At 42.4% G+C, this 27,919-nt stretch overlaps 1 protein-coding gene across 5 annotated transcripts in view; it reads right to left on the bottom strand.

The window, feature by feature from the left end:
- LOC140273680 (axin-2-like) overlaps nucleotides 1–27,919 on the bottom strand; it is a 118,303-nt gene that overhangs the window by 90,070 nt on the left and 314 nt on the right. For 4 of the 5 annotated variants that reach the window (XR_011908049.1, XR_011908048.1, XM_072369319.1 and 1 more), the window contains exons 2-16: nucleotides 27,471–27,577; nucleotides 26,752–26,942; nucleotides 26,402–26,565; nucleotides 20,161–20,245; nucleotides 18,126–18,203; nucleotides 14,863–14,910; nucleotides 14,684–14,749; nucleotides 9,195–9,281; nucleotides 6,656–6,755; nucleotides 6,113–6,231; nucleotides 5,190–5,333; nucleotides 1,263–1,417; nucleotides 813–942; nucleotides 609–701; nucleotides 378–437 (exon numbers count right to left, since the gene is read on the bottom strand). Coding sequence is in view for 3 of the 5 variants with exons in the window: in XM_072369319.1 (XP_072225420.1) it covers nucleotides 378–437; nucleotides 609–701; nucleotides 813–942; nucleotides 1,263–1,417; nucleotides 5,190–5,333; nucleotides 6,113–6,231; nucleotides 6,656–6,755; nucleotides 9,195–9,281; nucleotides 14,684–14,749; nucleotides 14,863–14,910; nucleotides 18,126–18,203; nucleotides 20,161–20,245; nucleotides 26,402–26,565; nucleotides 26,752–26,942; nucleotides 27,471–27,570 (1,620 nt within the window). In the remaining 2 variants the exon portion in view is untranslated. The remainder of the gene's footprint in view (nucleotides 1–377; nucleotides 438–608; nucleotides 702–812; nucleotides 943–1,262; nucleotides 1,418–5,189; nucleotides 5,334–6,112; nucleotides 6,232–6,655; nucleotides 6,756–9,194; nucleotides 9,282–14,683; nucleotides 14,750–14,862; nucleotides 14,911–18,125; nucleotides 18,204–20,160; nucleotides 20,246–26,401; nucleotides 26,566–26,751; nucleotides 26,943–27,470; nucleotides 27,578–27,919) is intronic. The other variant, XM_072369320.1, reaches the window with a different exon arrangement.

Below are 27,919 nucleotides of genomic sequence, written 5' to 3'. Positions count from 1 at the left end.
TGTAGGCCTGGGTACACTTAAGGGACAGTACATGCCTCAGAAAACACTGTATGTTCTCTTTTGCAATTTACTCTGAAAGATGTTTTGAAGTCCATTCCCATTCTCAGCTTTCCTTGCTTTACAACTTTCACAATAAATTATCAATCGAACTGAATCACGATCCTCTTTCCTCTCGGTTCAATCCTCCATCTACCCGTTACAAACCGACAGTATTTCACGAGACCCGACATAAAATCTAAACATCGAAATAAATAAAGAAAACCACACGAAACATAGGCTCCGAGCTTTGAACTCCACTTGACCATAATCACCATTCCAGGGCCGTTTCAGTGTAATAACAGAAGCTACGGATAACAGTGGAAACGTTGTAAATGTACCTTTTTCTCCGAGCTGATGCGCAGCTCGTCTTTCTCTTGCTGAAACTTGATTTCTTGATCCTGAAACGAGGAAGAGTTGTCAGCGTTATGCAGATGAGATGAAGGCTGTTCGTGCTACACTAGCAAAGGAAAAGCTACATGCCACTTCTGATCAGATCGCACCCTGTAAACCTCAACAACGTGACCATACAACACAATATGCACACACCACCGCCGCCACCCAAATCATACCCTGACTTGTTGGTGTCTTAGATGCTCGCTGTCCTGGAGCTGCTGCTTGATCTGAGCCACGGTCTTCTCCAAGTCTTCCATCACCTCAGAGGCCTATTAGGGGAAGTGGATATATTAGGTTTAAGTTTAGTGTCTCGTATCAGTCAGCGTTAAATTTAGTAGTTTGGGGCGAAGAGCTGCGCGGTGCGTTTCGGTAATACGAGCCTTAGCAGCAGAGAGAGCGTGTTCCTGATGTAAGTGGCTCATGTCAGCCTCGTGCTTGGCATGGAGCTTCAGTACGGTCTGCTCGTACTGCTCATTCTGCTGTTCTTTCTCCTTTTGCAGCATCACAATCCTGCACACAGTTAAGCGCTTGATTCAGACTTGACTCTCAGGTTTTCTCATGCACACACAGATCTGCTCCATTATTGAACAAAAACGAAGTAGTCAGCTGAGTCACTCGCTTCCCACTGCAGAGCATAAATCCTGATAATAAGGCTTTGAAAAATTACTCAAGATCTCCTGCAGGCATTTTGAAATAAAACAATTTTGCAGCGGTTATGGAAATGATGGTAGTTTTAGCAAAGTAACTTTCCATAGAACGTTTAGAAGCCGTTTTCTCACCACTAAATCTCTTTAATTCGTCTCCGTTTCACAAGTCAATCAGTTCCTTACCGTCTGTTAGCCTCCTGTAGCTCAGCGCTGAAGGATGCGATCTGGATCTCCAACTGGGCCTTCTCCTGTGTCACTTTCTGACGCAGCGCGTTGCCCTTCTCCACCTCCAGAGACTGCTGCTTCACCCGCAGCTCCAGCTCACGCATCGTTTGCTCCTGAACCACAAAGACGCACAAAAACCACTAAGCCAGACAGCTTGAACTACTCAGGGCAACAGCATGAGAAAACGCCACGGGTCAGAGAACTGACTGGTTGCTAATATGCAGCTGACACCAGATATGATAGTCGTTCTAAAATGACTTTGTGAAAAGAAGTTGGGCTCAAATGTGCCATGAAGAGCATTAAATAAAAAACTTGCAATAAATCTCATGCAGCAAATTCTTGTTTTCATTTTCTTTCAACTAAAGCTCAAAGTTGAAAAAGAACATTTTATGCATCTACTCTGCGACGATCGAATAAACACAGCAGGTCCTGAATTTAATAAAGAATTGGGTTGTTTATACAATCGATTTCTTGGTTTCCCCTTCTCAGGGTTTTAACTTTGTTAGTTATGAAGGTTGAAATGCTTCTGGAACACTCTCATCAGTTGTTAGCTGTATTCACAGCTTAAAATTCCCTGAAACTTTGTTAAATAAAACAGGCATCCGTCTGAAAATTGAACACGGGGAATATGGGAGGTTTTTTTTTTTTTTTTTTTCCAGTCGAAGATACTGAAACCTGGCACCACTAACACCCAAAGCAAGGCTGTGGTAGAGCCCTGTGGTAAAGACATAAAACAAGTTTAAACAAAACGAGAAATGTTTAATGCACTGAAAAGCTTCCCTGCTTCTCTTTTAAAAAGAAAAAGCGATCAAAAGAAAAAGGTGTCGGTGATGAAATTAGGTTCTTCTGTGGTAGTGTATTTTATACGTCAAAAGCTCAATTTGATTCAGATTTTCAATAAGGACAATGATCAAAGTCCAGCTGACAGCCTCTTCCGGCGCTTTTAGATGAAAACAAACGGCTCTTCTCTGCCTACTGTCCCTCAGTGTGCTCGTGTGTGTTTTTGTATATGCGCATATGACAGCGTGGAATGCGGCATGGGCAGGTTGATAAAGGCGATGATGGGGCGCTGATAAAAGATGGAGCGTGCTAGTTGATCTAGCTGATGGCAGAGGCTGGTGATGACAGAAGGTGGAACGACAGGGGGAGGAGGGAACGGCGTGTTTGAAAAGAGTACGAGAGCAGTGCACCGCAAGGTTGGTGAGAGAGATTCGTGTCTTTGTGTCAGCAGTGAGGGGAGTTAAGAAAAGGAACAAGGGGCCTGTGTTGCGCTGGGACGCGTGCTGACACTTAGCTCTCTGGCAGGAGATGAGAAGAGGCACGTCTGCGCACTGAGGCTTGACTGGGCACACCTGGACACACTCAGCGGGAGCACATTAGGTCCACTAATTATGTGTTTTAGAAGCAGAATTACTTGGTGTGAAGTGCAGACTATATAAGCTGCATTATGAGCTCCGGTCCCTTTCAAAGATTTCGGATAAAGTCTTTGAACTTTTAGCAATAACTTCATGTGCTGTGATGGACGTTTCTCTGGAGCTTTCGTATCAGGTTTAAGGCCAGCAACCGGAGGGGCTGCTTGCATCGGCAGTCTTTCTCCCGATGCTTCAAGCTGCGTGACGACGACAAATGATCAGCTGTGCGCTCTCCAAGGATGCAAAAATAAAAAACATAATTTGTCAGTCGAGTATCAGAAGTAGAAAAATGATACTTTATACTTTATTCCCCTCAGAGGCCATGGATTGTTGTCTGTTTAGTTTTTTACAGGTGTAGCAGCTGGTTGTCTGGTTTTTGTTTCTATTTTTGTTCTGTTTCCTCTTCTTCTTTCCTTGTCCCCCAGTCCGGTTCAGTTCTATTACATGTCATATATTGTCAACAGAAATAAATAAATGGGCATCAAGGGGAGCTTTACATTTATAAAACTTCCCTTGGCAAAGCAAATCTGTTTGGCATCAAAGGTATTCAGACTACAATTCTGCTGCCATAATGCTGAACAGGACAAGGGGGAGAAAAAAAGAAAAAAAAGAAAAATTATACTTTTCTACAAATGTGTCTCTTACAGTTTTAAAATATTCATAATATATAGTCTTGTAACAATAATCAAGTTATCAACTTATCCTACAACATATAACCATGAGCTAAATGCCGTGTGTTGTGGACAGAGTGTTTGTTTAGCTATGAATGACACCAGCATTTTAGCCAAAATGACACCATAATAAACAATTATGGGCTGTGCGTGTTTTTCCTCAGCAACAAATAGGGGCTCTCAGTATTGAGGGTGCTCAGGAAGCTAATCCACACACAAAGAAGAACAATAGACCAGGAGAAGAGCAGTGCTGTCAGTGAACACTGGCTTCCAGGTAAACAGACGATTACATACCGCATTACATATTTATCATTAAATGACAAATAAAACTACTGTCGTGAGCTTCCCTGGTGTTACTCCCTGACAGGTACCAGCTTCACTTTAGGTTCAGTCACTCTCTAGATCTACTAGATCTATCCGATCCCAACCTTAAATCACCAAATCTAACATACCTGTCGGCCCACTGTGATAACTGCTGGGTATAAATCCAAGCAAGTCTGGGTGGGCAGAGAAACTAATTATTTAATTCACTATTATTAAAGCAGACCCACAGTGTTGTATCTGAAAGACAATTAAGCATAAATAGATATGTATGTATATATATTTTGTTTTTGGCTCGCATGCATTATATGTGACCTGGGCCAACTTCCCAAATTATGTCCTGGGTATTCTTCTTATTGACAGCAGAGGGGTACTTGCAACAGTGACCTGTTCAAGTCACTGAAGCTACTTGGTATAGGTCAAACATTTGGAGGACTGTATATTCTACAAAAAAATAACATATCTGGATGTTGGAAAGGTTTGGCAAGAGAAAAAAATACACCAACACAACGCTGGTACTGTCAGATTAAGAGGTGCTGTAGTACCTCACAGATTAAATCCACTTTAACCATCCTATCCTGAATATGTCGGTCGGTCAGCTCAGCCACACAGACGACAGCAGCTAATTTCCAATGACGGGAAGCTCTTCTCGTTCTCTTGGACCTTGTCTGTTCTTAATTATTGCAAAGGGGGGCCTTACCATTGGCTGGGCACCACTCAGAGTTTGATGCCTCTTAAATGCAGGCCTGTCGACAGATCAAGGCCAGAAGCAATACGTGTGACACCTTGAGACCTTTGAATGCTGATACTGATAACAACACTATTAATAAAGCAGCACATTCGACCAGCCTCTGGTGTTGATGATCCAACTAATGAAATGTGCACAATCCTATTAGAAACCTAAGTCTTTTCATTATAACATCAAAGACCCTGCAGCTTTGTGTGTGTGTGTGTGTGTGTGTGCGCACATCTTTGAGCACAATTATAACAATGAGTTAGATTTAATATAGACCTGGATCAAAGACCTTTACAGAGATGACAGACATGTGATATTGTAGTCGTTTTCACCCACATGTTGGAGGATTTTTCCTTTTATTTAGGCCATGGAATGATGGAGGTAATGAGTTTATCACGAGGAGTTAAACAAGGCAAGAGTTTTAGGCGCAAACACCTTTCCTCTCACCCCATTGTTCTTGCTAAAGACTGATGATGAAGCTAGAATGGCACACCTGAAACCCCTGTTGCTTAGAATGAATCTACGTAAAACCCTCTAATTCTGTCTAATATAAGCTAAACTTTTTTAAATTTGCTTACACTGACGTTTTTTTCTTCTTCAAATAATAAATAAAAATCAGACAACACAACTTACACCTATGAAGTCTGATGCTATCTGTTTCACCCGTACAGCTGCACCCTGGCTACTTTCCAGCACCAAATACACACACATATCCACCCTCCCACATGCCTTTCCCGGTACTCACAGTGGCTTGTGACCTTGCATTGTACTCAGACTCCATCTTAGCCAGTCTGAGGTTCGTGTCCTCCAGCAGCTCCTGGATATTCGCTGTGTGTCTCTTCTGCAACTCAAACTTCTCCTGCTCCATCTCTGTTACAGCAGCATGAATCTGGAAGGGCAGAGAATAACCTCAATATCAGTCCCAGTTCTTTGTCCCTCTACACACACACACACACACACACAACCTTTATCAACTTCCTTTATCACTTGACCACTGTTGGCCAAATGACTCTAGCGTTGGAAACACAGATTACTTCCAATTTACTGAGCACTCAGCATCCTGGTATTTATCAAAATGTCTTCAATGATGCTACAATGACACTGTGTTCACACCAGAGCATGACCAAGAGGGCTGTTTGTGACCACAAGCATGTGCGACTGTGATTAGTGGTTGTTTGCTGACAAATCCGGGTTAGGTGGGTGTCATTCTCAGGGAAGTTACTTTCGAAAAGATCTGGATTTTGACAACAGTGACTTGTAACAAGATTTGGAAAGATTAATGAGACACTTGAGAAAGCAACGAGCAGCGGGATTTTAATAAATGGCCTAATCCTCTAGATGTAAGCGCTTGCTTGTGAGCAACATGCAACATCTTGCTTATTCAGGGAGGTTAAATATGATTTATGTGGATACACAGTTTCGCCTTTTTCTTTCTGACATCTGAGAAACATTTCTCACCACAAGCTAAACAACTGAAGAGATGAGTATAATTTTCATTAGGATCTTATTGAGCCCTGACAGCTCAGACACACACACACCGACTTAAGCCCCGCAATACAGCAAAGCCAGACTCCTTGTAGCAGAGTCTGCACGTCTCTTGCAAACAAACAGTCTTTCCGAGGCTCACACGGTGCTGGCCTGCTGAGTTTCCGAGCCCCGTCCTCATACCTTCTTCTCCCACTCGTTTCTTAAAGAGTCAGCGCTGTGATCCGACATCTTCCTCAGCTCCGCTATCTGCTTCTCTTTGCTCTCACAGATGACCTGCGATTCTCGCAGCGCACTTTGAACTGCGGGAAGGTAGAGACACAAGCAACAGAAAGAGCAGTGAGGCCGGGCCTCGGCGTACGAGCAGACGGACACACAGACACAGACACGTACTTGTGCACATTCATGCGCTGTCAGTAAATCAGTGTCAAGAAAGATTTTGCTTCTATAAAATGGCAAGTGGGACCTCTCTTTGAGAAGTCCCAAGTTCCATGAAATACTGCTGAAGCCCAAAGAAAGAGAGAAAAAGAAAACTATGCAAAACAAAAAAAGGCACTCCAATTCTGTGATTAAAGTTCAGATCGAGCAGCACAGCTGGAGAACATCACCCTGCACCAGCACAATCTCTTGTAGAATTGTATCTTTTAAGGCTTTTTACTCTTGAGTGTTCTGAGACACGACTATAAACATCCTTCCAGTTAACCTGGCAATCACGTGACCTCTCACCTTTCTTCTCCAGCTTACGGATCGCCTCCTCCGATTCTTTCTGCTTGGCCCGATACAGGCCCTTCATCTCTTCAATCTCGCGATTTTTCCGGTCCAAGATCTAGAGAGGGAGATAAGACCGTTTTCAGCTTACACAGGAAAGAAAATGACAAACTCTTTTATTGCTATGAAAGTGGCTTTGTTGTAAACTCGTCCTATCGAAGGCATTTCAATTTTGCTTTATTGCCATTAAGGCAAACCAAAATCAATGATTGGACAAGTTTACCACCTTTATCTGTAAATGGAGCTAAAAATAAATAAATTAAAAAAAATCATGCCAGAAAAAATATTATCCTAAACGTTACAGGGAGGATTTACAACTGATTCAACGGGCTTGTTTGGCCTCAAGCTTTCGTGTAGACAGAAACTCACTCATATACAAGTAAGTCGATACAGTTTGTTGACACCAGGAACTCCTTAATTATGAGAATTTGACAAACAAAAAGATGGAAATATTTCTTCAAACGAGGATAAACTGTGTGAATTGTGTCAAGATAATTCAGTGAAAAATTGAGCTATCTGTGAAGACTTCCATGGAGAAACTCAGTGTTTGACATGAGAAGACTTCTCCTCCTCCGAGGCTACGGGCAAACCGAGCGAAATGGCAGCTGAATGAACCACCTGTGCTGAGGCGATGAGGTAACCACATCTGCTTGCTGCTGCCATCTGTGTGTAATTAGCTAAATTAGGCCGTGGAGAGTTGGAGCCCCAGTATAAAAAGACAGCCCTGCTCTCTCAACAGCTCAGTTCCACAATATCCATTAATATCCATATACACGCGTATACTATGCAATTGCTTTAGAAATGTGTCTATCTGTTGCCCATATAGCCAAATTGACAGTCAGGTTTTATTCCAAAACAGCATCTTGTTCACTGGAACGATCATCTACTCAAAAATGAATCTAGAGCTCATTCTAACATCATGCCAGTAATATCACCAAAAACAAATAATTCCAACAACATATGATGCTCCGATTCTCGGACTGAAATAGCAGAAAAACGGTCGACTACCAGAAGCCCATGAAGCCACTTCCATCATCATCCCTGTGTGAATGGGATGGGGAGATGAAAGGACGATTGGGCCACTGGAGCAAAGTTCACTCAACATTTAGGGATGCCCATTTTTTTTTTCCATTTCCCCAACCCCAAAGGGATTGTCTTTTTAGGGTCCACCAAACAAGGCAAAGGCATTGTGTGAGGTTTGGGGAGAGTGCACTAGACTGTGGGAAATAACAGCTTTTAGGGTGCCGATTTTAGGTCTTTATCAGACATCCTAATATAGAGAGAATCAAGCCTGGCTGGCCATATTTTTAACCAGTGATAGGAATAAAAGAGAAGTACGGGGGTGGGGGTGTGTCTGTGTCTGTAGGAACAAAAGTATATAGTCCGTGTATTAAAAAGGTAAAAAAATAAAATTAAATAAAATAAAATAAAAACAATCCGAAAGCATACAGTCAATGGTGATCTCCTGTTTCTCTGGTTTATTGCTAATGTCTGATCATTGACGTGCTCTGAAGACGAAAAAACAAAGAAAGAAAGAGATGCTTCTTCACCTGAGCTAATCCACATTATCACCGAACCATTAGCATACGCTGTAGCCTGTTCTCTGATTAGCCTCCCAATTTTAAGCGTCGGGATGATGATCAGTAGCTTTTAAGTGGCCTCAGCGTTATTTGTAGGCAGACTAATCAAAAGCAAACCTAGCTTGTCCACCCTCCATTAGGCTTGTCACAGCGCACCTCTGAAATCCCTGCCCTTTGAAGCCGTAAGAGGGAATAATGGATGAAATTCCATGGAAATTAAATTGGACGTAACTTGCAATCTGTACGTAATTAAAGCGAGAAAGAGCAAAAGAGAGCAAGCTGTCATTCTGTCTCTTGTCAAACACAAAGGAGCAATGGGCATCTTAAAGTGGATGGAAAATTGGAGTGTTTTTGTTTCTGTTTTATTAAAAGCCTCTGAAGCAGCGAAGGAAAGTCATGGTGAAGACGTGACAGATCCCAGGCGCTTGATCTGCAACCAAACTGACAGGCACCTAGTGTGAAATAAACCAGCTTTACTTCTACTCTCACCAGCTGACGAAGGGCTTTGAAGAGATGATTATTTCATAGGACGGGTTAAGGAGCAGAAAAGTATTCATTTACTTCTCATCAGCCACCAAATGGTATCAGGATGAAGTTACATGGCAGATTTACAGCATCTGTACTGACTGAGTTTGGATTTTATACACTAAACCATTCCCTTGTAGACTTTTGAATTAATGTCAAATAGACAGAAGTGGTTTGCAAATGACTCAAACGACAGCCAATTCCATTTCTGGAACTGCACAAGAAACTAGAAACTACTGCTGGCCCTCAGCTGTGGTTAGCTGAGCTAATGTAAAGGAACATGGACCGTTTTTTCTGTCCGTTTCAAGACAAATAAACACAATAACAACTGTAAAATATCCAGGGTGCAATGGAAGGTGGTGCTGGCAGAGACACCGGCACCTCATTCTTACCTTCTCAACATCTGCGTCGTGTTTCTGCTGCATCTTCAGTTTCTCCTCCTGATGCTTCGAGTCCAACACTTTGATCTGCATCTCAGTCTTAGAACACAGAAATCCTGACGTCAGAGTGAACATTCACAGCATTTTCTTTGACAACAGTAACAGCTCTGTGATTTAGCTCCAGTTCTCACAGCTGCTGCTGCTGCTGCTAAACCACAACACTCGCTAAACTGATCATATAATTAGCACGTTAACATTTATTAAGAACCACGTTGATGCCCAACTGTAGTCAACCGTATGGCAGCATGTGTGTGTGTCTGTCTGTGAGAAAGTCTGCTCATCTGACCTGTGCATGCACACAGCAGTTAATGCAATAGAAAGACTGTATTTACTATCAATGCAGTCTTCTCAACATGCACAACTTTAGTATTGTTGCGAGCATGTTGAAATGTTTTTTTTTCCCCCTGTTTAATTTCACAATTGATTTTATGTACATGTGACATTATTGTGGTTATTAACGTATGTTTCCCTGTTCCAACAGATATCCTTTGAATGGCGTTATGGTGTTTTTTCCCCCCTCTTTTCCCTGTTTTCTGTCTTCTCAAACCCCAGCTGGTCGAGGCGGATGGCCACCCTTCCTGAGTCTGGTTCTGCCAGAGGTTTCTTCCTGTTAAAAGGGAGTCGTTCCTTTCCACAGTTGCCACAGGCACGCTCAGGACGGGAGATTGGACTGAAGACACGTTTCGGTGCAATCTGTTGGTTTCCTTAGCTAGGATATAAATTTTTTGAATTGGCTCTATAAGAATGAATTGGATCATGATTACAATGAATTGAATTCCAATTGGCTTGAATTGGACTATATTACTTAAGTGCCTTGAGATGACAATTGTTGTAATCTGGCGCTATATAAATAAAATTGAATTGAATTGAATTGAAAGAAATCTCCTTGAGCTGAGAGAGCTTCCGGGTCTCCAGAAAATTTCAATTCAGTTCTCAAATTCGAGGGTCTTTATCATAGACCATGAGGATTTAGTCATCCATCATTACTGAAACATAGTCGCAGTCAGAAAAGGCATTAACACGATATGACGGCAGGGAAGCAACGACACCGCATGGCTATAAAAACGTGAAAAATATACATATAGATACATATGCATCTATTCTTTTATCATTTGCTTAAATATGTCTATACTTTTTCTTTTTCTACATTCTCATCATTTCTTTACTTGTCATTATCTTCTGTTTCTTGTTATTCTGGCCATTTCCATTCGTCTCACTTAATTTTCCCTCACTGTCCGATGTTTGTCTCTGAACAAATTTAACGTAAAAAATGAGCACGATCGTAAAAGAATCTTCACTCGTATTCGGGTTTTCCAACTTCAAAAAGGCACCGTGTGGGCTTGGCAGTGACCTCCAGCAGTTAAGTTGCAAACTGTGACCAAAGAAGTGTGCGAGCATGTCAGCAGTTAACAGCATCTTGAAAATAATCATGTTCTCGTCATCAAAACTAGTATCCGTCTCTTAGTAAATTCAAAGGGCAGCAACTGTTTAACCTGAATAGTAATGCGACTCTATTACAGTATTGTATAAGTGTTTGAATACAGATACAACAATAAAAGGGTGACATCAGCAACACACTGAAAAGTATTTCGCTACACTTTGGGATTGATAAGGTGAAATATACTAGACCTAAGAGCTGAAGTTTTCTTCAGAAGTCAGCTATTTCCTTCACATTCTGAGCCCTGTTAAAACTAGAAAAAAACAACTAAAAAGCATAGATTGCCTTCTAGATAGCTCTCCTCATTATTGCATTCATACACTGTATCCTTTACAAAGCGCCGTTAAGTATTCTTTTCTTTCATCTCGGCCTTTTTTCGTGATTTACCACCATTTCTTGTGCGATTGAAGAGACCACAGGAGACCTGTCAAGACTAGAAAAAGAAAAGGCAAAAAGAAGTGAGAGAAGGGAGGGGGGAGAAAAGGAGGGGGAGAGATGGCAGTGATTGAAAAGCAAAAGAGTAAGTAGAGACCTGATTCTGCCGGTGCCTAAAAAAAAAAAAAAAAAGCTCATGTGGGGGTGTCACTTTCTCATCCTCGCTTCAAATGCTCTTTGGAGAAAGTTTGTCAAACTAGATCAGGGGTGTTTGAAACTTGTTTATAAAAGCGTTGGTGAAGGAAGGAGGAGGAGGAGGAATGTCGTACACCTAAGGCTTCTGAGACGCCTTCAATCAGCCCGACTGGGTGGTACAGCTTTTTCCCTTTTCTCTTCTTCTGAGTTGTAGCGAGCGCTGTAAGATGCCATGTTTTTGACACTGCGCTTTTGAGAGGATGAGAGGTAGGGAGCACAGAGACGGGAGGGTATGGAAGTGGGAATGCGAGGAGAGGTAGGAAACAGTTGCTTTTTTTCTGCTCTCAAAACCAACCAAACGCGTGGTCAAGGCCTTTTTCCTCAGGGGGGATGTGTTCGCAAATCGTCCGCTAACTGTTTGGGCTCCATAAAGTCAGGCTGCTTTCATGCATCTCCTTCATCTCCTTCATCTTGCCTGAGAGGTACAATGCCCAGGTGTGTCTTTCATCCTTAGTGAACACAGATGCTCTAGGACAGTCAGTATGCAGTGCTCTCCCATCTACTTAGGAGCAGCTAGATGCCTTTTTCACACTCTAACAAGAAGTTAATTTACAGTGTCTGTCCAGACAATAAGGTTAGATTAAAAAAAAAACATTTTAAAAATCAGGCTAAATTTTAATCTCCTATCTCTAATGTAAAATTTAAAAAAATTTGGATATTTTCTCATAGCTTTTGACAAGTGTAATTCTTAATATAGAGAGATTACAGAGACTGTTATTCTAATAGAAGTAAAGACAATACAAAAGAATAAATAGACATGCTTGAAATAATAACTTTCATTATCATGAAACATTGTGGATCCCTTATGTCCTCCAGCCTGAAGCACCATCATGAAAGCCAACTGTAGAACTAGTCTCTCTTCAACTGCTGAGACTCACTAGGTTACTCTTTTTCAGCTTTCAAAAGCGATCAGATAAGACAAGCCATGGCCCTCTAAATCACAGGCTCAGAACTCAAGCTCCATCCCAAAGGATTCTTAGATTAGAGAGACTGCATCATTATGGCATCAGAAAGCAAAGGGGTCTGATTCCCAGTCAGGGGCTTGCGACCATTAGAGCGTGACTGCTTGACACTAACACATTCATCTATCAGCCTGCTGCCAACTATCCCTCAGGTCAGGTACCAAAGGAAAAGCTTGAAGATGGCATGAACACACAAACTCTGAAAGAAGGCCTGCATGTTTTAATCAGTCTGTCAGTATCATCTATAATCAAAAGCCTTGGGCCTACGCTGAGCTAAAAATGACTCATCAATCAGTTCATTTGAATTCCCAAATAAAGACTCGGCCCTCTTAATACTAACCACTTGCAGGGTGTGCTGTAGGATTAGCAGAACTTTGCTGCTCCTGCAAGACATTTTCCACAATGGCCCCCATAAGCAAGCGCATATGTGTAAGATAAGTGACTCAAAGCTATGGCAGCTTGCAAGTGAAGTTTTTCAGCTGCCACTCATTGTTCCATAGGAAAGAATTCAGTTTGCACTTCTGTCAGTGCAGTCGGCAGATTAGCGGGAGGATAAGCTTTGTGTGAAACCTGAGTTGTTAGTTAAGCTGCCACCAGCTTGATGACATGTGGCATGAATTACACTACGAAACCTGGGTAAATTTCCAACTATGCTTTGGGGATTAAACAGAGGTGATGTCACTTTGATTTCCCAGATCGACGCTGAAGTAGGCTTCCGTGGTGCTAGAGCAAAACTTGTAGGAAAGCGGTCTATGTAGCAGCGAAGTACAGCCTGCCCTGGACCCATGGTCTCCTGCTAAAAGTGATAAAGAAGGCTAAAGCTGTGTCTAGGTAGAACCAGTTTCAGTGCTCCCATTTCAGTCCATCCAGCTACAGATGCAATGTAGGGGCTCATGCTCTACTTACATTGTGTCCCCCTGAATGCAAAGTGAAGCATATTTCATACAACTATATGTATTTATAGTGTGAGGATGAAATTGCACGTCATGCAACATTTAACAGAGTCCCATTCAGCATTTGCTGAGCCCAAAGTAGACAGACTAACACTGCAGTCCACAGTTGTTGGCAATGATTTCTAATCACAAGGATGGAATAGAAGACGAGACCGGACGAGGCCTCCGTTTCAGTTCACGCACACCCTTTCCTTCTCACACACTTGCCACAGGCCAGTTCAGTTTCCGGCGCCATCTCAACTTTATCAATGTAATCTCTCTGCGAGGTAAACAAGTCAAAAGTGAAATACAAGCTTCAGTGGCCACATCACAAATCTGACGACTACAGGGAAAAAAAAATTCCAGTTCTGCCCCATTTGCTCATGTTTCCAATGTGTCTGTCCCAGCGTTTCTCTGTGGCTTCCCAGAACTGCTTCCCATACTGCTTGCATGTGGCATCCGTGGAAATGACAGGCCAGTTCAGTTTCCTTAAGCTTTCCATCTAAAACTGTACGCTTGTATTCGAGGCCAAGTACATGCAAACTAAATTTCATATTCACTACACTCATACCAGCATAACACTCTGATTACACCAAAATAAGCAGCATGTTGCCCTCCAAAGATACCTACCTATAGAGTTTAATCCATACCCTTTGGCAAGGTACCAAAACCTAATAATTATAATCTTCATAAAAAAACTATTCATACTAATACTACTTATATTTGACAAACTGATAACCCAGAGTTGCTGTGTGCATTGAATCAAGCATGTATTCCTATGACAGTCGGCTATATGGAGCTAGTCAGCGGTATGATCAAACGGCATAAGATGTAGCTTTAATGATCTCATATTGGAGTTGCTGTGTTACATCAGTCTGCAGATGCTTCACCTGACCGATAGATGTGTACAAAGTTCAAATCTTTTAGGAGTCACAAGCAGCACCATTGTATGGGACGTCACCAAACCAGACAATTGTTGCTCACAATGTCCCATGTGTCCCGTTTAAGGTGAATGATGGAAGGAATGAGTCGTGGTTTGGGAGACGTGGGGAGGGGCACGGGGGTGCTTCAAAGCATGCTTTCAGAAGGCTTTAATCCATATATGGAAAAAACTGTCATCGCTGGCTGTTGGCATTATTTTTGGCTTCCCCAAGGCCTTGGCTATTTCAACAAAACTAACCATGTGCATGGATCTATGCAAATGGCTGTGGGGGCGTCTAATGCTATGTAGCAATCCTAAAAGCTTTGACTTCTGTATGTGTTCCACATTCGTTTCTATACAATGGCTGAGTGCACTGAATAATGAGAGGCAAGGATTTAAGGCTTGCTGGAATGCAGATCAAGGTCTGTTTCTTAAATACCATCTAGTATTGCTTGAGGACATGAAAAAAGATAAGAGTTATTTAGGAAATCAGATGCTTCAAACAAAGAAGCCTCTAGCTGCTGTTCAGTGTCTATAGCTCTCATTCAGGTGCATACCTCCTTGCTTTGTGGGCCATGATCATTGGCAAAGGTGCTATTCCTCTCAAAGCTTGACCTGCAAATCTATGGAGATAAAAGGAGAGAAAAATTAGGTGACGAGATAATTGAGGAGCTCAAAGACTAGACTTTTATCTATACAACAACAAATAACCACAAAAGACTCCTTGATAACCTACTGGTGACAGGGGAATGGGCTTCTCTCTCAAATACCTGGGGTTTTCAATCTGAAAGAGTAAACAGGAAAAAACTTTAGACCTCTTGTTTTCCGCTTTCTCTCCTAACAAAGCCTTACCACTACCAGAATCTATCCTTTGCCCTGAGTTTGCCGTAAACAATGTGGAAAGCACATCAAAGCCCAGTTTTGTGGCTGGAGCCTCTTCCGTCAACTCTGGTCTGTTTAGAGAGACAGAACGCGTCACGCTACTTCAAGGCTTTGTGTGTGTGGCCAGCTCTGTTTCCGCTCTCAGCCCCTCTTTGCTGTCCCTTTTGTCAACACTAAGGACCGCTAATCTGTAAGCTATCCAGTCTGTTTACCATCGCATGGAGACGAATGTGTACATGTCTTTGCCAAGCACTGACACAGCATGCTCTTTGATTACAACATGAAATGCAAGAGACTGAAAAGAGTGAGCGGCATAACCACCTGAAAGCAAACGGTTCACAGTCCATGTGACTTAGCACCATTACATCAATACAGCTAACTAACTGAAAAAAAAAACATCTCGTCTGTTGACAAGTTTCTGTTTGGCTTGCACTGTCTGACGCTTGCTTATGATTGCGTTACTTTCTTCGTCGCTCTGGTGCACTAGTGCTGTCTGCAGGCACTGACGACTAGCAGCGAGATCCCAGCGTTTAAAAGTAGCCGAGCTGAATCTGGAGAAACGACGGCCAGCAAACACTTTCACACCTAATCTGTTCAACATGGGCTCGAGGGAGGGGAACAAGGAGGAAGAGCAGGGAAGAAGAAGATTCAATTCAGTGTTATAAAAAGGGATTAGATGTTATGAGATGGCACCACCCACGAGAAGCTAATCCAGAATGAATGAGAGATGAGAAAATGCAACCTGAGAGAACATCATTCCTCAGAATTAAATAGCTACAGTGCAAGAATAAAGCCACAATCTGTTAATTCAGGGTGATGTAGTGACAGGTGGAATACTGTAGATTAAAGTAGGTCTGCCTCCAGACCAAGTCTACACTCAGATAAAAAGGTATTTTGTTAGCTGACATAGTGTAAGGCCTAAATAACAGGAACTATTCCACTTTAACAATCACCATTACTGTAACACGTGCACGTGAAGACAAGGAAAGATTACCGAGCGTGCATGAGGGGAGCTACTCATAGTCAGGATGCGTGACATCCTGTGTGATGGATTGCTGTTTAAATCTGACAATGGCTAAAAAAGAAGAAAGAAAACAAGAAAAAAACAACAATTTCCACCAAGTGATGATCAATCAATACTCCGCTAAATTGGTGTTCAGGCTTACAACAGGAAGGACATTTCTTTTTATATCCACAGACAGCCAGTCATCAGATTTGATTGAGCATGGCCCACAGGGGAGGGAAGACAAGTAGACTAAATGCTGTGGTGTAATGCTGGCACAGTGCAATACTAAACTTGGACTTGATGCATACGTGTGCCTGTGTGTGCAATCTTTTCTCTGTGCCCACACACACAAGCTCCTTTAAGCGCATGTTTGTCCAGCCTCATTGTTGGCACCCTGTCCTGTGCCACTGGAACCTGACTGAGATGGATTGACGAAGGCATGAAAGGAATAATCACAAGGGCAGCCAAACACACACAATGACGGTTTCCCAATTTTGGACTAACATTGAGCAATCTGTCAGCACGCCCACAGACAATGGAGAGCAGGCAGGACAGTGTAATGCTGCTCTATTATATTACTCAACTCCCATTAGGGATTGAAAGAGTTGTGCCAAACCACAAACTTACTGAAACTTGAAACAGATGGTTGTCCAGGTGGATCAGGTTTTATGACTCTTGCAATAACTTCTGAGTCTCAAACAACAATAAGGTTACCGACTAACCACACAGACTCCACCAGGTGAAAAGAATGACAAACTAGTATAGACTGCTTCATGACACCCAAGCAAAAGCAAAAGATGCTCCTGATAGGGTGACGCTTGGCTACGCCGAAATTTCGTAGGAGCTCTTTGAAGCAGTGCATCTGTAGAACTTGAGTAGGGTTTGTGTGTGTGTGTTTGTGTGTGAAGGAACATCTGTTGATTTGAAAGATGCATGCTTGAGGGAGCGTTGCCAAGCAATGCGTCTTATCAGCGTTTCAACACAGAGGAAAGCAGAGCAGAGCAGTGCAGTGCGCGGCTTCACGTCTTCTGATAGATTCCTCAGATTAGCCTAGCGCTAGAAAAGAGAGGGAGAGCAGAGAGTCAAAGAGGCATGGACAGACAGAGAAGAAAGATAGCAGCGAGCAGAAAGAAGCCGAGAAAGAGTATGAAAAGTAGAGCTGAGGGGGTTCAGCAAAAATATCAACTTTGTCGGCAGTGTTGGAGAAAGTCAGAGGCAACAAGCAGGCAACAAAGAGAAAGACGTACCCAGGGTGATGCAGGTGAAGAGATAGGAAATAAAAGACATGAGGGCAGGTTGTTTATCAAGCCTGGCCCGGAGTACTCCAGACAGGGGAGATAAGGCAGGTGCACACATCTTCAGCTCCTTAGTTTACACAACCTTCACGTCATACAATAGCAGCAAACTGCCAAAAGCAAGATTTTTAAGAGGACAAAGGCTGAAAAGGGCTTGTTCAGAAGTTTGAAAGCAGACAGGCTAACTCTGCAACCCCCCCGATGAGGATTTTGCAGGCTACTCACCAATCAAGCATTGCTGATAGCAGAATCCACCGATACTACTTACAAAACGGATTTGACCTTTTCTAATAAGTGTGAAAACAGCTTTCTTGCATAATTGAAACAGGTCTTCGCAGTAAGTGTTATAATCAATCAATGAGAAAGATTCATTAGATGTGTATTTGTGGTCAGGCAACATATGCATCACATCCCACACTTTCTTGGAGAGACGACATAAACCACTGCCGTCTGTCACGTCTGTGGTTATTGGGAACAGCTTAAAGCTTAAGAAATATGGCTTTCCTGTGGAGATGAATTAATAGTATTTAGCACAATACAAATTAGACTCAAACTCAACACACAAAACCTGAACAATTCTGAAGCGGGTGAAATTATATAGGGAAAAAATCCTCTTACAAAACAAAGGGACATTGTGGCCTCGCTTTCGGATGTTTGGGGTTGACATCTGTCCACGAAGGAAAACTAATCATTTCATGTTTGGTAAAAAAGAAAATAACGCTGTGCTTATACTGCCGTAGATTCATCTGCGAGCGACAGAATCTCTGTTGACAGCTGCGTGTAACCAAGAAGCTCACGGCATGCCCCTGGACTCACCCCAAGGTTCCAGCTGTTGAGACGAGCCTCCAGGTCACTGTCATCTGGAGACATATCTGCCTTTAACACTCCATCCACCTGAGACAGAAAAATGGGGGTAAAGCTGAGATGGGTGATTTAAATTAAGAGGATGGGATTGAAGTCTGACAACACTTTGATTGGCAGTTTGGCCAGAAGAAGCAAACAGCAAAGCATTAACGGAGGTTATCGCTGCCTGCTGATGTGTAATAATTCCTCTCTTGGCAACAACAAGGTTTCTTTTGAGTTTACAGCCATATATACGGTACACCCTCCTGTGTTTTACTCCCATACAAACAGCATTTTCCTCCCTTGTTATCTCCACCTCTGCAACCCTTTGCTCCCTCGTTGTCCTCCTCCTAACATACAGCATTCCAGATGTTTGGCAGTTCCACATAATTTCCGTCATGCAGTAAATTCCACAAGAGGGGCATGTGCAGCAAGACTGCCTGTCATCCGTGTTTTCTCCAGCCTTTTGTTACAGCTGGGCTCCGGATTTGTTTTATGGAGTATAATTTGAATGCTTCCAGGGGTTTTGTTGATAAAAGATCAATTTACTCAAGTCAATGTTGAGCAGTAAGGTTAAAATGGAGGAAATATCTAATAAGAGTTGAGAGAGTGAAAGGGAAAGAGTAGATGTTGTTGAATGTGATTAGGATCTGATGGAGTGTGGACTTTGGGTGGACCCTCGGCGGAACTGCACTGACAGAGAAATTACTATATGGAACCGCTTTGGAATAAAAGCCCCTTCTGATTAGAATGGCATTATGGTCTCAAAGCCTCACCCTCAAACAAACAGAGTAAATGTTTCATTTCAGTATCAAGGAATGCTGGGTATGCGGTTCACTGGGTGTTCAGATGCCTGTCACAGCCTTTGTACTGCACCAGAAAGTTTTAAATTAAAGTATTACAGCCTGAAGTGGTTCTGGCAGCAGATGTTGGCACTTGCAATAATCACTTGTTCACTGGCTTGGAAAAAAAACATACTTTAAAAAAGGTACAGTAGAACACACCTGCACAGTCTGACACAGGAGCCCTCTTGCATAATTTGACTGAACAAAGCTCATGAAGTGCCTTTTCTTTTGTTTTTAAGACACTTTCTGAACCGTTTTCACTCAATCATTTGTTTAATTGTCAAAGCCTAAAGTGGAGGTACTGTACAAATAAGGCTCTCCGTGTACCTAGTGAGCAAGAGGAGAAAACATGAGAAACCGCTCACTGTGCTCAGAGTTATGCAGTCTAACCAAAAAAAACACTACGGCTACACTCTGTAAGATTAGATGTTACAGCTGGGCGACCGTACAGGACTGTACGTGAATAATAGAGTGGCCACTGAGTGTTGATTTGTTATAATGAGTCATGATTCCGCATTCAGGGGGTCAAATACTGGGAGATTGGAAGCAATCAGGCAACGTTTTTCCCCAAAAACCAGCCAAGTAGTTTTGTTACTTAAACTTAACAACTACAGAAAACTAAAGAAGAGTAATGAAAGAATCAAACGCATAAGCCACCAATTCTAACCAGGATAGCCAACAGGCCTACAGTCAGTACTTTTATCCGAGTTTTTACATTGGCAGTGTTTACGTATGATTGTGGTCATATGTACATTTTTTTTTTTTAAATGTTTAAATTACACCGTTACAGCCCAAGCAATAAACAGTTTAAGATCTAGATATCTACGCCTCAAATCAAAAAGAAATGGTCAAAACCAATTTACATCAATACTTTGACACAGCGCTGTATCCTTTTCAAAGAGGTTTTTGACCCTCTACAGCCTGATGTGAGCCAACGACTTTGGAGAAAAGGTCATTTCCTCCAACTTCACAGGGAAACGAGTTTGAGAAATCCGAAAAGTGGGCCACATTAAAAAAAGAAAGCATCGTCTACTATTCACAGTGGCACCGGTGGGTTTAGGGTAAATATTTCCGTCGTCATTTTTAACTATGTTGCACAAATATATCAATGTAAAAACGCAATTGCTGAGTTCAGAGGTGTGGCTGCACTGCGATGAACGAACCATTCTGGCATCCTGTCTGGGTGCCTGTTTCTGGGGACTGAGGGACATCGGTCGGGAAAGGTTCTTCTCCTCATACAGCCTTCTCCTGGAGGACAGAAATGAGAGAAACAAAGCGTAGAAATTTAACCGACAGAATGCGAGCGCATATCTCTGTGGTCTGCTCGTGTCTCTCTCTTTGTATACGAATGTGCTTGCATCGGCAGACTGCTTTGACATTTACGCAGATTAACATCTGGCACTGGTTGCTCGGTTTTGTGGTCTGCAATCCATCCCATATGAACGATAAATGTCTCTGCCATACTTCACTCCGTTTCCATGCACAACAAATGGGGGCAACATTCTATGACTTGTAGCATCCTTCTATAATCATACCCCTCAACAACTGGCTCTCATCCTGTACGTCATGGCATAAACAAGAGGCTTTAAAGGGAAAGGGCTCATATCCACTGACACACATGTAGACAAACACATGTACAATTCTCTCTTTTACAGCCCCCTCTCGCACCACACACACACACACACACACACACACACACACACACACACACTCTCTCTCTTAAGGGCATAACTGAGCTAACAATCTCATTAAGCGCAGGCACACGAGGCACTATTAGCCCACTCACGCTAATTGAATGAAGATGTTAGAGAAGGCAAGCAGACAAGAAGATGAGGGGACCACAGTGAAGGGAAAGAAATAATAAATCACTGTCATCTCATTAAGATATTACATTACATTCTAGAGGGCAGTGTTTCACGCTTTCAATCAGAGCCCATGGGCATTCTTTCCCTCCCATGTAATTCTATGGCATCACTGGTAGTGAAAATGCTGAGCCTTATTTGTCACAGACAGCGTTATCTCATGGGGATATCTGTGAGCAAAGACTGTAGAATACAGAGCGGGAGCTATGTAATAGCGACTGATAATGATTGTTATAATAATACATGTAGTTTTTTTTTCTTCTTTACCTCAAAACTATTGGGAGTGAACCATATAACAATCTAAATAGCTTTTTCCCTTTTTTTTTTTTAAAGGATCCACAGATGGCTCAGTTACTGCCATGTTTTACGTGGAACTATCATGTAGTGCCAGCCACACTGGCCGTCAGTTCCGATTAAAGGTATATTTAGCTATACAGACAGTGAAGTTAACACATCGGTTTGATTCGTGTAATATTTTGATAAAGGCCCTCCATCGGCACTGAATGGCGCGGCCTAATTATCTTCTTATGATGCATCTTGTAAAAGCGACTCATTAAATGAAGCTCAGCTCAACTATATTTAGCAACTGTATCACCAACAGAAGGTTATCTTCGTCTGTGTAAACTAAAACAGTGACAACATACATTTAAAATGTGCCTTTTTCCATTTTACAAAATGCTGAATCTTTTTTTTTTTATTTAATCTTTCTTTTTTTAATTTTAATTTTTTTTATAAACAGGATTGTCCAGTTTCAATTTTCTCTCTCATCCTCGCACAGCTCTTTGTGTGTAAGATTAGACAGAACAGTAGGGAACCTGCTGGAACTTCAGTGAGAACCCTTCTCAGGTCTGTTAGTCCTATTGCTCAGGCTTTATGAGCGAAGAGTTGTGCAAGATTATCTGAAATTTCATCAAAGGATGATAAATCACAAATGTGTGAGCCCATGCTGTCAGGTGGGCCACATGTATTATTGTTTCAGAAATTTCAAATACAAGACTTCAGCTTTTGTGCGCTCAGATAATCTCACTTTCTCTATGCATGTGGACACACACACACACACACACACACACACACACACACACACACACACACACACACACACACACACACACACACACACACACACACACACACACACACACACACACACACACACACACACACACACACACACACACACACACACACACACACACACACACACACACACACACACACACACACACACACACACACACACACACACACACACACACACACACACACACACACACACACACACACACACACACACACACACACACACACACACACACACACACACACACACACACACACACACACACACACACACACACACACACACACACACACACACACACACACACACACACACACACACACACACACACACACACACACACACACACACACACACACACACACACACACACACACACACACACACACACACACACACGAAACTTGGACAGGGGGCCAAGTTTTGCAATTTTGGGCCTCTAAGTCAACAGGTGGATGAGGATAATTGAATCAGATGTGTCTGGAGTCTGAGGCCCGCAGATCAAAGCAGTGGCAAGTCAGGCCAGAGCAATACACACATGTGTACACACAAAAATGAGAACAGCACCATGTAAAGCCTCAGAAGCTGCAGCCTGGCTGATTAAAGCAGCCTGACATCCAAACCCCAGCCTGACCTCCAGGTGCAGAGCCGGACCCGGGTCTCGGCCTCGGGCACCCTGAGGAAAAAAAGTTTGACCTTGGGACACAAACAGCCCCGTGCCTCTGTGCACCCTCCACCATAAGCCAACGCCACCCGAAGAGAAGATCAGTTGAAAGATTCTGGCCTGCGAAAAGACATGTGAGGCATTTTCAGCAAGATAAACAAGTAACTCCTGCAACTGCAAAGATAATGTTATTGTCACACTTACTCTGAGGAAGAAAAAAAAAGGAGAGGAGGGCAAGGGGGGGGGTTAAGAGCTTTCATATGTGTATGGAGAGCACACAGATGGACCACAGAAGTTAGGGAGAGACTAGATGAAAGCATGAAATTAAACTCTGCCAGAAAAGCATAACATATAGACTACAACGGAGCGGTAGTAACATCACCTGCAAAAAGACGAGGCCCAGTTTATACGGTGCTGTCAAAACCAGCCCAAACACTCTATCATGCCTTTAAAATGTTCTGTCTTCTTGGAAACACAGGATGCAAAATAAGAATGGCACGGACATATAAAGTAATCACCAAAGCTCTCCGTCTGGGTTGCAGCATTCCTATGCCTGAACTGGTCATACAGGCAAAGCAGTAGCTCCATCTTGTGGCCAGTTTGGGAAGAGTACAACAACGAAAATAAATAAATAAAAATGTAGAAATAAATCTTCCTGGATTTAGATCAGGGCATGTCTCACTAATGACGTCATATATGTATGTTTAACAACACATACACATGTTACAGAACAAATTCATATGCAAAATATGATATGTCGGGTTAAAACTTGAATGCAGCCAAACGGTTTTACAAGCTGAAAGGAGCCCTGCTCAGCACCTGACCACTGGTGAGAGATCAAACATCGCCACATCACAGGGACGGAGTCAGACGAGTTGCTTCCATTTACTCTTATCTAAATGAGAGAGACACTTAAAAGGACTTCTGGCCCAGCTAATTTTCTCCATCAGGATGTTAGTCTGTGATCTGAGCTTCTTTTATGGTCTTATCCCAATCAGACACCACGGTACTCAGCAAACTGCTCTCCACAAAACTCTCCACACAAAGCCTGAATGGCAGGAAGGAGGAAGGGCTGTCTCCTACTGAAGGTAGCCACACTGTTTCAACATAACTTGTAAATCACAGCATCTGTGAGCTTCCTCTAACGGGTGGCTGGGCTCAGTCTTAGACGTAGGGGGGGGGGCTTGGTCATTCCGTATGGCTCAGAGTAGCGTGGCTTCTCTCCTGCATTAAAAGAAACCAATTGAGATGCTTCAGGCATCTGGTCAGGATGCCTTCTGTGGAGATGTTTTAAACATGTTCTATGTGGAGGGGGCCTTGGGGTGGACCCAGGACTCACTGGATAGGTTATTTATCTTGGCTTGATTGGGACAGTCTCAGTGTGCCCGAGTAAAAGCTGGGGGACATAGGAGGAATAGGGTGAAGGAGGTCCCTGCTGTGGCTGTTGGCCCAACAAGCCTCGGAAGCAATTACTGAAAGGATGAAGGCACTGATTGAGGCATATGGAATACAGCAGATGGGAGATGGGATTGTAGCGTTTTGAATATGATTAATGTCGTCATTTCTCCAAAGTTAATGTACAAAAAGAAAACACTGAAAAAACCCATTGATATTATTGCAACTATATGAAAAGAGACAATGCAAGTGAAATCATCCACCAGGAGCTATGCCCCACTTGCTCTTTAGACAGTCAGACGGCTGAAGCTGATCCTGGCAGAGACGGATGGATGGATGGATGGATGGATGGATGGATGGATGGATGGATGGATGGATGGATGGATTCATCAGTTAACCTAACCTGGAGGCCCACGCATTGTCCAAAAACATCTTGCTGTGAGGTTGACAGCACAAAGTAGAGCGCCTGGTCGTAATAACATAATTCTACAGCCCCAACAGAAAAAGCTGGATTAAATATGGCAGCAGTGGGCATGTTCTCTCTTTTATGCATTGCCCTGGTGTATATTAAGCTATCCCCTTCGACAGAGCTGTCTTTTTATTATGTTAATGAGAATATGAGGCCACTGGGCTCTGATTTGCCTAATTCGTAATTGGTATGAAAAACCCGGAGACATTGCATTGTTGGGCTCCGTGACTGCCTGCAGACAGAAGAAATGACTATGTGAGGATGACTGACGATTTAGCGAGACACGTTGACTTCACATGCCACACACATGGTGGTGCACACCAATAACGACACAAATCATTTTAACTGAGCTCCTTAACGCTGAACCAATAGCACGCATTAGTTTTGTTTCAGTCATCTCACTGATAGCCAAAGAGAAACACTGCAGAAGACAAACTATTTAAAGAACGGAGAACACACTGCCAAACTTTATTCTCCGGGTTTCTTTGCTCTGTGGGGGTTACACCTAGGCTTCAACAAATAGGGGAGCGTAAAGAGAAGAGGAGCAGAAAAATGGGTAGAAAGGTTCCTCATCCTCTAATGCGGTTTTGAAGCGTTTCCCTTTGAAAAGTCAGAATGGACAGCTCATGCTGACTGATGCAAGAACTTGGCAACATTTTCACCTTTTAAGATAGCACTGCTGAGCAAATGCGATGAACAATCAGTCAGAAAAAAACAGCGAGTGTATCAAGCCTCACTTGACAGAGACCTTATCCAAGAGAAGCAGCATCTTCTACCTCTGTCTCCTCGTCAGTCAGGTGAAATCACCAGCTGGAGAAGGGGGCGAGTTATCTTTTTAACTCTCAATTTCAGCAGTAAAACAGTACTATCCATTTATAGACAACCCCAATGACCTTTTTCTATAAAACGTGACACATGACTAGGAATAACAGGATATTTTAATGACATTTCAGGAAGCAACTTTAAACTATTAAACTTACAATATGTACATATATATTAAGCTTCTATTAGGTGAAAGGTATTTCATACTATAAATGCTGTTAAGTTTCATTTTTAGCTGAATGGATGAGCAAGATTTGACTGTAAAAAAAAAAAAAAACATGTTTCAGTTTGAGTTTACAGAGCAGGAATGTGTTCATGTGAGCCATAAGTCTTCAGCACAGCTCCATAAACTTCAACAACAGATCTGTACATCCCACAAAAATACACTGAAAAGATTCAGTTTCAGTTACAACACTCTGTCAATGTGTTGGGACGCGAACGGCTCAAGTGCACGCTGAAGGTCACGGCTTGAAAAGGAACCACATCACAATCAAAGAGCAGAGATGCAGCTGTGACGCTCTTCTCTCTGTCCCAACGCTCTGAGATTAGTTTCCAATGTATGTCCCCGCTTTGGACCTTTGAGCAATTCTAGTCTAGTGAATAACCTCAACTGATACAAAGCAGCGGGGGAAAAAAAAGCGATTGGTTGTTCTAGCTGCAAAATCCTTTTTTTCTTTTACCCGTCAGTAAATGCACCGTTCAGGCAGCGCCTGCCTCAGACACTTGGCACGCAATTATTGGTGCAGTCACTGCACTGAACATTTCTATAAAATTCCTTTTTCTACAGCAACAGAAGTCAACTTTTGTTGCTTTGCTTTCGACCTTTGCTTCATTGATCCTAAATTAGCTTAAGTCTGAGACTGTGTTGGTCTTTAATCATTTGAAGCCTTCAGTCTGATTATCACTGTCTTGCTGTGGGATGAATTTATCTATCTTTAGCACTTTTCCTTTCATTCTCACTTCAGAATCAGTTTACAGCAACAAAGCAATGCTCTGACAAAGCAATGGGGCTTGTTTTTTTTAACATAACTTGTTCCTATCTTTGCATTGACACGGGGATTGTAAGTTAGAAACAAGAGTTTGAGCACCTGTAGTTACAGTTGTAAAGTACCTGTGATGTGCTGCAACAGGTGTAGAACTGGGTCTGTCCTTAAGTAGATCCATAGCAAGACGGTCATCAGTAAAGCCACTCAGCTCTCCCGTCACCCAGTCAGGCAGACCCCTGTTGCTTTGCTCCACAGACCGACCACTCAGTGGTTCATCAAAGTAGATCGACTAGAAGTAGATATTTAAGAAGAATTCAGGAGACTATTTGGTCACAAGTCATCTGTTTATTTGGCTAAAATTGAGAATAAGAAACCTTTTTCTCAGTATCACACAAATGAAGGCAAAAAGGTTTAAAACCTAAAAACAGTGAGTAAAGAAGTAATGTTGAAGAACTGTTGATGAGACCACCCTTACCATGTAGGCAGGAAGTGCTTTGAGGCTTCCAGGCTCTGGTTTGTTGGTGAAAGGCCCCTCTAGGACGCCTCTTTTGAGCATATGGAGGAGCAAACGGGCATAAATGTTGCGGTTCTTCCGACCTAACAGACCTGACCCACATGAGACCGGGTCACAAAGCTTCTTTATCCAGACTGCACAACGCTGGCGTTCTGACATTTGATGAAAGAAAACCAGCCGGATTAGATCCAATTATTGAAACAGAACGAAACAAAGCCCACATTTCAGTTAGTTACATTAGTTATGCTAAAATATATTGAACAGAATGCAAGAGGAGTACACCACTGTTCAATATCCAATAAATATCAAATGATACAAAGTTTTATAACCACCAAAAGACTGTATTTCACCTTCTACATCATTTTACAACAGTGTTGATAGGGCTAAGTGGAAATCACAGGGATCATCTACCTTTCAGAGATCTCCTTCAGAGATCTCCTTTTCTAATCCTCACCAATCAGAAATATATTTACCTTTCTGGCATTGCGTTTCTAATTTGGAAACGGCCTGATCAATACCGTATAAACATATTAAAAATGCCCTACTTGGTCATTTATAAATAAAGCAATCATGCAGACATGGTAAAGCTTTTAATAATTTCCCATTTAAGTGATACTGCACGGGAATGTCATCGTTAGTGTTGCAGACTGTAATACAAATATTATGTAGTAAAATCTCACCTGTCTTGTTGGGGTGTTTAAGCACATATGGTTTCATATCCAGTAGAAAATGGTCAAATTCAGTGTCTAGGCCCTCCCAAGAGTCCCCACGGTGGCTCATAGTGACCCTAGATGGATAACAGAAACAGCAAACGAAATAATATGGCTCACAACTTTGTTTACGGTCAACAACAACCTCTTCTGCAGTGATTATTTTTCGTTCACTTAAAAAGCAAGCGAAGATCTATGTTTTTAACACAGGGTACTATCGTGTTACCATGACATATAATTTTCAGTTATATAGCTGTGTTGGCAAACTAGCCAGACGCAAATGTCTTAAGTGTCCAGCTCGATGCATCAACAAACTAGCAGCGCATAACGTTAGCTGGGCTAAAGCGAAGCGGTTCAGCCATTGCTCGCGACTTATTTGTATCGTTTCTCCTCGACTTTCAGGGACAGATCGACAGCGT

This window comes from Leuresthes tenuis, unplaced genomic scaffold, assembly GCF_036924035.1.
Source record: "Leuresthes tenuis unplaced genomic scaffold, fLeuTen1.0.hap1 SCAF_17, whole genome shotgun sequence".
Lineage (NCBI taxonomy): Eukaryota > Metazoa > Chordata > Actinopteri > Atheriniformes > Atherinopsidae > Leuresthes > Leuresthes tenuis.
This window is presented reverse-complemented; position numbering and strand designations above follow the sequence as displayed.